General features: G+C 38.4%; 1 protein-coding gene across 3 annotated transcripts; it reads left to right on the top strand.

Annotated features, from left to right (window-relative positions):
* The first annotated feature begins 1,629 nt into the window (after nucleotides 1-1,629).
* Nucleotides 1,630-8,569, top strand: aifm2 (apoptosis inducing factor mitochondria associated 2). Of its 3 annotated transcripts, XM_017722426.2 has the most exons (10): nucleotides 1,630-1,763; nucleotides 2,311-2,494; nucleotides 2,617-2,732; nucleotides 2,837-2,956; nucleotides 3,095-3,187; nucleotides 3,723-3,831; nucleotides 4,355-4,507; nucleotides 7,033-7,233; nucleotides 7,564-7,725; nucleotides 8,201-8,569. In XM_017722426.2, the coding sequence occupies exons 2-9, from the start codon at nucleotides 2,320-2,322 to the stop codon at nucleotides 7,716-7,718; spliced, it is 1,122 nt and encodes a 373-aa protein (XP_017577915.1). In that variant the 5' UTR covers nucleotides 1,630-1,763; nucleotides 2,311-2,319; the 3' UTR covers nucleotides 7,719-7,725; nucleotides 8,201-8,569. The 3 variants fall into 3 exon arrangements, with proteins under 3 accessions (XP_017577915.1, XP_037394306.1, XP_017577923.1); XM_017722434.2 differs by lacking the exons at nucleotides 1,630-1,763; nucleotides 8,201-8,569 and adding an exon at nucleotides 1,797-1,915 and having other exon boundaries at nucleotides 7,564-8,142; XM_037538409.1 differs by lacking the exons at nucleotides 4,355-4,507; nucleotides 8,201-8,569 and having other exon boundaries at nucleotides 7,564-8,146.
* Nucleotides 8,570-9,322: the final 753 nt, after the last annotated feature.

The following is a 9,322-nucleotide window of genomic DNA, read 5'->3' as shown; positions in this document are numbered from 1 at the left end:
AGCGCAATGTAGGGTCCAGTGTCAGAAAACTGGGTCTCTGTCAGAGGTCATGGGTTTTCCGGCAGTACAATGGCCCAAAGTATACACCAAAAATCACCCAGATATAGTTTAAGACAAAGCACTGGATTGTTCTGAAGTGGCCATCCGTGAGTCCAGAGTCCAGAATGAGTCTGAATTCCCTAGAATACCTGTGGAGAGATCTCAGAGCAGCAGTTGGGAGAAGGTACCCTTTAAATCTGTCAGATCTGTCGCAGACTGCAACAACAGATTATGTCCAAATTCCAGCTGAGAGGTGCAAGAAACTCATACATGGCTATAGGTGGTGCTTGATTTCAGTTATTCTGTCCAAAGGGCATTTAGCTGAGGCTGCCAATAATTTTGTCTATACCATTTCTTTTATTTGAATGGAGGTATTGAAGGTATTGAAAGGTATTGTAATAGTATAACTGAAATAAACTTTATTAATGAATAAAACTATTTAAAATAATTCAGTAACTTGGAAGAAAATCTACAAATCTACAGCTTTTTATTAGTATTGTATAAACTGCAACCTAAACTCAAATTTTAAGGAGTGTGTACAGTGACGTCATGTAAAATTGTTTTCCGGTTTTTCTATTAGATTTTGCAAAATTTGTGAAACAGTGGTGCGTGTCACACTCCTAGTCAAGCCGTACACTTTATTCAATACTCAGTACACGAGCACACACCACACGAGTTATAATAGTATAAAAAACTAAGTACTGAAAAAGTGTGATGTTATTGTGTTAGTTGATCTTTGTCGCTTCTTTCAAGCACCACACATACTTTAACTCCGGACTTCAAAACTTGCTTGTGTTCTAGCAACACGTGATCAAAGCAGCTAAAAGCTGGTGAGGAGAAACAGGTCAGCTCGCTGTAATGAACATACAGCATTAACATGAACAGTTCAGCCAAGAGCTGAAGCCAAACTTTGGGTATGACATGATAGACGTATTTCAAAGGGACACATAGCAGTCTGTCCTCCTCCTTGAGTCTTGCACTGTAGGGTTTGTGACAGCAGGTAAGTCTTTTACACTACAACAACAAAACCATTTGAGGAGCCTCACATATTCAGATTTGGACTAGGACTGAAATATGAGTGAGGATTATGGCTGCAGCCCACAGACTACACTGACACAGCGAAGTCGTGCTCGGCTCTGCGTCATTATAACCTGGTATACTTTCCCCAAACGCCCCTGCTGAAAAACCCACAGAGACCATTAGGCGTTTCTATTGGTTCCTAAAATAGTTTTTTCAGCGGGGTATTCGGCAGGATAAAACACAAGCAGGCTGAACAACTGTATTTACAGTTAGTCAGTTAATGTGTGAACGCGTGCGGAGAGAGGGTGTATGTTTCGGGCATGATCTCAAAAAGCTCCATATGCCCTACATAGTGCACTACGTGAGTTATACATCTGTGGGGTTTACACAACAAAAGTGTGTACTAAATGTTAAACAGGGAGTTTGGCTGAATCCCTAATCGCTTTCTATTAGATATTTAATGCACTATTTCGGCAGAGAAGTCCTTACTTCATGACCTACTTAGTGCACTACATAGCGAGGAGGGTTCCATTTGAGCTTCACTAAGGTTTTTCTTCCGTGTAACATAGCCACGCCCACTTTATTCAACGCTGAGTGAAATTGCTAGTCAGAGTTTGGAGATAAGCTACATTTACAGGTCTGGAGACGTTTCAGTGAGTTTGGTGTGTTTTTCCTCTGTTCTTGACTACCTGAAGGGCGCATAGGTAAGCATTGTTATTCCAGTCAGAGTCCCCAGCCCTCACTGTGGAGTACGCTCTGTTAGCTGCTTTCGTCGGAAGGTTGAATGTGTTTGATACAAGTCTAAGTTCTGGCTGAGAAATGAGCGCACCGACGTGACCGGTATTCCTTATCAAAGGTCGGACTGTGTGGCATACAGATAGAGGAATTTAGATTTTAGCTAGGTTTATCTGTCTGCAGTCTCCAGCATCACACTGCAGCAAGCGGCGTACATCTAGTACCTTTTATTGGAAACCGTTAGTAGGCTGCTGTGTATGAAGATTACCTGTATCTGACCATCTGTGTTATTATATTTAGGCATGTGCAAATTTCACGTCAGAATGCATGAAGATACCCACATCTTCTATCAGTGGTTAGAAACTCTTAGGCTTCGTGTAAGAGCATTGCCTCTTTCCGTCAGTCTTATTTTTGAACACATTTGTGAATAGAATCCAAGCAAAAGAGACTTGAATGATTAGGATCTTTTGTCAGAAGATGAAAAAAGAAATCAGTAAAAAAGATTTTGCCTTGTAGGTACGCACTATGGGAGGCAAACTATCCATTGATGACGATGTCCATGTGGTGATTGTTGGTGGTGGATTTGGTGGAATTGCAGCTGCCCAGCAACTTAAACACCATGGAGTGCCCTTTATGCTGATTGACCTCCTAGATGCATTTCATCACAATGTAGCAGCATTGCGTGCTTCTGTTCAAAGTGGTATGCCAATCAGCAGCAGATGTATTTCATATAATAAAAGCTTAGTTGTAAATAACTGGTTATATCTGCTATTTCTTATATTAGTGTTTAACAGTCTGTTTTTTTTTCTTTTCTTATTACAGGCTTCGCTTGGCAGACTTTCATCCCGTACAAAGAGACTTTTGGAACGAGTTTCCTTCAGGGACGTGTCGTACGCATAGACACCACAGTGCAGTCTGTTGTGCTCGACGATGGAAAGGTAATGATTAATCTTTCACAAAGGTGCTATTGCAGTGGAATATGCACTTCAATGAAATATTTTCTTTAGGTATTGGAAAATCATTTCTCTTTTCTTTTTTGTAGGATGTTAGATATTCCCATCTCATCCTGTGCACTGGGTCAGATGGACCCTTTCCTGGCAAATACAATGCTGTGGATTCGTACCAGAAAGCCATTGAGAAATATGAAAACATTGTGAAAGAGGTGTGTCTTCCTGTTCTACTCATAAGGACCCCTGTTCTGCTGTTTCAAGCACTTGTTGTGATCCTTTCCACAGGGCTCTGCCTAAACAGGAAGGCAAGCAAAGGCTTATTTACATTTTAATGTATGGTTCTTTCTCAGATCCAAGCAGCAGACTTTGTTCTCGTAGTTGGTGGTGGAGCCACTGGGGTGGAAATGGCTGCTGAGATCAGGACAGAATATCCAACCAAGAAGGTAGTTGTCCTTAATGTCACAACAAACCCTGAATCTAATCAATCTGTAGATTTGAGCGTGATTGATTTATGTTCTGTGTATTAACTGTATTGGGTATTATATATATCTAAATTATTTGTTTAGATTTCTGATTCTCTCAAGAACCATGTGTTAAGCCCCATAGTGCACTCACACTAGATATAATATCATTTTTGGTTTACTAAGGATGGTCATTATTAGTAAATAGTTTTAAATATATAGTTTTCCTGTAAAGGTTATTGCAGTTCTCCACGGCACAAAGACACATACATGGATAATTTGCTAAAGATAATGTGAAACAAGTGATAAAAGTCATTTGTTTCCATTGGCTAGACATCAGTTACTGCAAGCAATGGTAAATTACACAAGACTACAGCAACACAGATGGGGTGAAGGTAATGAAGTTGCCAATAGACAAAATGCAAATGGGTAAAAGAAGGAGTGGCAGCTGGTTAAACAGGACGGGAGATGACATTTTCTTTAGCTTTCGTTCAGTCGTTCTTTACTTCATTTACAGGTGATTCTAATTCATTCCCACGAGGCCCTAGCAGACCCAGAGCTGCTCCCCTGTGTGAGAGAGCAGGCCAAACAGGTGCTGCTAGAGAAGGGAGTGGAACTGTTACTTGGTAACTTAACATCATTGTCTTATACTGTTGTTCGCTTTAGTGCATATTTGTAGTAGACAAATTTATGTTGGCGTATAGAGTTAAAATGATCTCAGACATTATATGTTAACCTCTGAAATTCTACATTTTCTTTGTTCCATAGATTCTCTTAGTCTAAGCATATACAAAAAATTTTTCAAATTGATTTCTAAACATTGAGGCTTAACACAAGTCTAGTCTTTTGACCAAGCGGGACAATTATTTTGTAAATCCAAATTTTGATTGATAAATAAAATGAAGTTTGAATAGATACTATTAAGTCTTTAGCCAGTGTAACACTAAACAAACTTTAATGGTTTTAGGCCAGTCAGAACAAGTTCTAATGTTTTTTGTTTTTGTTTTTTTTTTTTTTGTTTTTTTGTTTTGCACATTGTTTTGCAAATTTTCCAGTTTTGTTATTGGCATTTATTTGCAGATTTAGCATTTTTTTTGTTTCATTTTCAAAACTTATTACCTTATATTTTTTCTGTTCACCTGTAAATAGGACAGAAGGTTTCAAATATGAACGAGCTGGAGTTCAGTGTGACTCGGAAGGGCACAGTGGTCAAGACCGATAAGGGCGAGCAGTTCACTGTTGATCTTGTCATCTGCTGTGTAGGGAATAAGATCAACTCAGATGCGTACAGGTCCAGTCTAGGTCAGTTGTTTTCTCAGAAGCATGGGTGGTATTTGTGTGCATCATTTTTTTTTTTTGGCAAAAGACAATGCAGTATTTCAGAATATGTTTATTGCACATATAATAAGGCCTTTCTCAATTAAAAAAAAATGTCAGCTGTAAAATAATTTTTAGCTGAGGAGCAACAGATAAAACATCTTACTCTGTAGGAATGACTGGTATGTTGGTCAGAATAATTTAATGTAAGTTAATACTTTAAGTCAAGTGAACTTTTAATACAGGAGTTTATATTATTTACAGTTACTTTCACATCAGGTTATTTGTGATGTCACTTAAAAACATAACATGAACATACTTACTGTAATGCTCGTAGCACTTACAACCCCAATTCCAATGAAGTTGGGACGTTGTGTAAAACATAAAACAGAATACGATGATTTGCAAATCCTTTTCAACCTATATTCAAATGGATAAACTTTGTTGTTTTTTGCAAATATTCACTCATTTTGAATTTGATGCCTGTAACACTTTCCAAAGATTGGGGACAGGGGCATGTTTTCCACTGTGTTACATCACCTTTCCTTTAAACAACACTCAATAAGCGTTTGGGAACTGAGGACACTAATTGTTGAAGCTTTGTAGGTGGAATTCTTTCCCATTCTTGCTTGATGTACAACTTCAGTTGCTCAACAGTCCGGGGGCTTCGTTGTCGTATTTTGTGCTTTATAATGCGCCACTCATTTTCAATGGGAGACAGGTTTGGAATGCAGGCAGGCCAGTCTAGTAGCCACACTCTTTTACTACGAAGCTATGCTGTTGTAACATGTGCAGAATGTGGCTTGGCATTGTCTTGCTGAAATAAGCAGGGACATTAATGTTGCTTGGATGGCAGGATATGTTGCTCCAAAACCTGTATGTACCTTTCAGCATTAATGGTGCCTTCATAGATGTGCAAGTTACCCATGCCATGGGCACTAACACACCCCCACACCATCAGAGATGCTGGCTTTTGAACTTTGCGCTGATAACAATCTGGACAATCTGAAATGTGGGCTCATCAGACCACAGGTCACTTTTCCACTTTGTGTCAGTCCATCTCAGATGAGCTTGGGCCCAGAGAAGCCGGTGGCGTTTCTGGGTGGTGTTGATATATGGCTTTCGCTTTGCATGGCAGAGTTTTAACTTGCACTTGTAGATGGAGCGACAAACTTTGTTCACTGACAGTGGTTTTCTGAAGTGTTCCTGAGCCCATGTGGTAATATCCATTACAGAATGATGTTGGTTTTTAATGCAGTGCCGCCTGAGGGATCGAAGGTCACGGGCATTCAATGTTGGTTTTCTGCCTTGCTGCTTACTTGCAGAGATTTCTCCAGATTCTCTGAATCTTTTGATGATATTATGGACTGTAGATGATGAAATCCCTAAATTCCTTGCAATTGCATGTTGAGAAACGTTGTTCTTAAACTGTTGGACTATTTGCTCACGGAGTTGTTCACAAAGTGGTGAACCTCGCCCCATCCTTGCTTGTGAACAACTGAGCCTTTCAGGGATGCTCCCTTTATACCCAATCATGACACTCACCTGTTTCCAATTAACCTGTTCACCTGTGGAATGTTTAAACAGGTGTTTTTTTTTTGAGCATTCCTCAACTTTCCTAGTCTTTTGTTGCCCCTGTCCCAACTTCTTTGGAATGTGTTGCAGGCATCAAATTCAAAATTAGTGAATTTTTGCAAAAAACAATAAAGTTTATCCTTTTGAACATTAAATATCTTGTCTTTGTAGTGTATTCAATTGAGTATAGGTTGAAAAGGATTTGCAAATCATCGTATTCTGTTTTTATTTATGTTTTACACAACGTCCCAACTTCATTGGAATTGGGGTTGTAGTATCCAGGGAAAACTCCATGCATCTGAATCACCACTGTTGGGACATTTATAACATTAAGGCCTCACTTATGTTGTTTAGGTCGATAGAGTGTTTTTCAACATGCTTCAGAAAATGTGCCTTTATACTCCACCTATCAAAACTTTAGACACTCCTACTAATAGAAGGTTCATTTACCTTTTTACATTTTATAATAGGTGAAGACATAAATATGAAATAATACATATGGAATAACACAGTGACCAATTTTTTTTTACTGTAGATTCTTTTAAAATCCCACCTCAGATGTTGTTCCAACAGGACTAAAGAAGATGCTGAGACCTTGTGGTCACCAGTTGAACAAAAAATTTTAATTTCTGTTCTGGGAATAATTTTGTACATAAGTATGAACTTCAATATTTGTACTTGTCTTAGAAACAGATTTTATTTGCAGTTAAACTTTAAAATACATAGGTATATTCAGTTAGGTCTGCCCAAACCTTTTTCTAGTTGTGTATATGGAAGATCCTGTATCATTAATACAAAATTAACCTAAATAAGTTTGTATTAATTAAGCTGAAAAACCATTATGAACTGTTTGTATTATTTTCATTTCACTCCAAGTTTTAAACTAGTTCCTCACCCTCTCCCTGTTTGCTGCTATGTGTCTGCTCATGTTCCAGGTGGGTGTCTGGCAGAAAATGGGGCCCTGAAAGTGAATAAGCACATGCAGATTGAGGGCTTTACCAATATATATGCTGTTGGGGACTGTGCAAATGTCAGCGAACCCAAGATGGCCTATCATGCTGGTCTCCATGCAGCAGTAGCTGTCACCAATATTATTAACAGCATGTCTGGAAAAGCACTGACGTCATACCACACAGGTAACTTTGGGCACGTCACCTTTCACCTCCAGTAACACTATTGTAGCACTTCTCACTGAAGTACATTCTAGATCAGGGGTGCCCAATCCTGGTTGTGGAAATAAACCACCCTGCACAACTTGGCTCCAACTGTAATATAACACACCTCATCATGACCTTCAGGAGCAACTGGATATGAACTCTTCAGGGTGGTAGATCTCCAGGACCAGGTTTGAGCACCCCTGATATAAATGTTTCAGAATGTACAATTATCCATTTTAAATGGCCCTTGTTCTCTTATATATCCAATGTGTAACATTCAACTCGTATTTCTACTCATTTCTCTTAAAGGAAATGTGACAATGCTGTTGGCTATGGGTAGAGATGATGGGGTGGGCCAGTTCAATGGCTATAAACTACCTCGCTTCCTGGTCACTAAAGGAAAGAGCCAGGGTCTGCTGCTGTGGAAGAGCTGGAGGGAAATGGGACAGAAAGCCCCCAGCTAGAAGAAAGGTATTGCCCATCTTTAGGTTACATGCAAACAGGCCAGCCCAGGTCTAAGAGCATGTCTTATTATGTACAAGAATAAATGAATCATATATGATTAATAAATGACAGTGAAACAATATCATTAAATTTACTTTTGTAAAAAGTCATGACAAATAATGTTAACTTTTGATCTTTTTAAGCATTAATCTTTGTCATTTTTCTTATGTGGACAAAATAAAATTGCTTAAGATATGTAGATCTGTACCCTTCATACAGTTAAATAGGTGTAGAAAAGCCACGTGTCTGAGTGAATTGTTATTTGCAGCTGTTCTCAATAATTGAAATTAGGAGGTTGAAGGGGAAAAAAATCTGAAAGCGATATAATTAAACAAATTTATTTTTAAAATTAAATGTTTTTTACTGTAATATGTTTCACACATTTTTTTTTTAGCTGAAGTAAAACTGTCTTTCAAGTAAATTTTTGTTTATTTGATTACAGGCCAGCTCTCTACATCCCTTTGTAAAAAAAAAAAAAAACGAAGCTCACCTCTAGGTGGAGACAGATTTATACAAATTGCAGTAAATGTGGCTTGATTCACCATAACCTTACTGCAGTGAAAGTAGATTTATGGACAGATGATTTTGCCTGTGGAGATTCTGCTGTTAAATCTTTTTGATTAGGTATAGTGGATGAATATGAAATCATAAATACTCTGCATTATAAAGTATGTATTTTAATGTCAACCTATCAAATTATGACTTTGCTGCTGTCTAAGCTGGAGATCCAGTGTTTTTGTATAATTATGAGACCACAGATGTTACATTTAACAAGAGAACTTCATAAAATATGTGCCTGTTTTAATACGCATATGCTTTGTGGTTTTTTTGTTTGTTTGTTTTTTTTAATTTCACCAGAGGTGGAAAGAATACAGAGAGAACTGTAAGGGAAATGATGAGCTCTTTGCAAAATGTTCATTCAAAGTGGAAATGTGGTGCCAAAAATTTACTGAAGTGGAAAAAAGTATTGAACATTTTGTATATACTCAAGAATATAAAAGTAAAAAAAATCAGTTTTAAAGTTTTCTGTGTTTTGTGATTTATGGTGCAGTGACTAATCATTGCATCGGTTTAGACCAATATGAATATGAATTTTCCACTCAATGACCGCTGGGAATAGGCTAAAGCATCACACTGCCTCGCAGTCTCCACTCTAATTCATCCCAAAGGTGTTCTATTGGATTGAGGTCAGGAATCTGCAGACCAGTCAGGTTCTTCCACACCAAACTCACTTGCTTTGTGCACTGGTGCACAGTCATGTTGGAACAGGAAGGCCCATCCTCAAACTGTTCCCAGAAAGTTGGGAGCATGAAACAGTCCAAAATCTTTTGGTCTGCTGAAGCATTAAGAGTTCCTTTCACTGGAACTAAGGAGCCAGGCCCAACTCCTGAAAAACACCACCACACCATAATCCCCCTCCACCAAACTTTATACTTGGCACAATTCAGTCAGGCAATTACCATTCTCCTGGCTTATTACTGTCATCCATTGGATTGCCAGATGGAGAAGCGTGATTTTCACTCCAGGGAAGTGAGTGGCAAGAAAAAATAGATTTTTTTTAGTT

Source organism: Pygocentrus nattereri, chromosome 5, assembly GCF_015220715.1.
Source record: "Pygocentrus nattereri isolate fPygNat1 chromosome 5, fPygNat1.pri, whole genome shotgun sequence".
Lineage (NCBI taxonomy): Eukaryota > Metazoa > Chordata > Actinopteri > Characiformes > Serrasalmidae > Pygocentrus > Pygocentrus nattereri.
Note: the sequence above shows the minus strand (reverse complement) of the source record. Positions and strands in the feature narration are given on the sequence as shown.

Coding starts and splice junctions, on each gene's coding strand:
- aifm2 (XM_017722426.2), top strand. CDS start 2,320: ATGGGAGGCAAACTATCCATTGATGACGATGTCCATGTGGTGATTGTT. Junction 3,832..4,354: donor GGGAGTGGAACTGTTACTTG/GTAACTTAACAT, acceptor ACCTGTAAATAG/GACAGAAGGTTTCAAATATG. Junction 7,234..7,563: donor ACTGACGTCATACCACACAG/GTAACTTTGGGC, acceptor TTTCTCTTAAAG/GAAATGTGACAATGCTGTTG.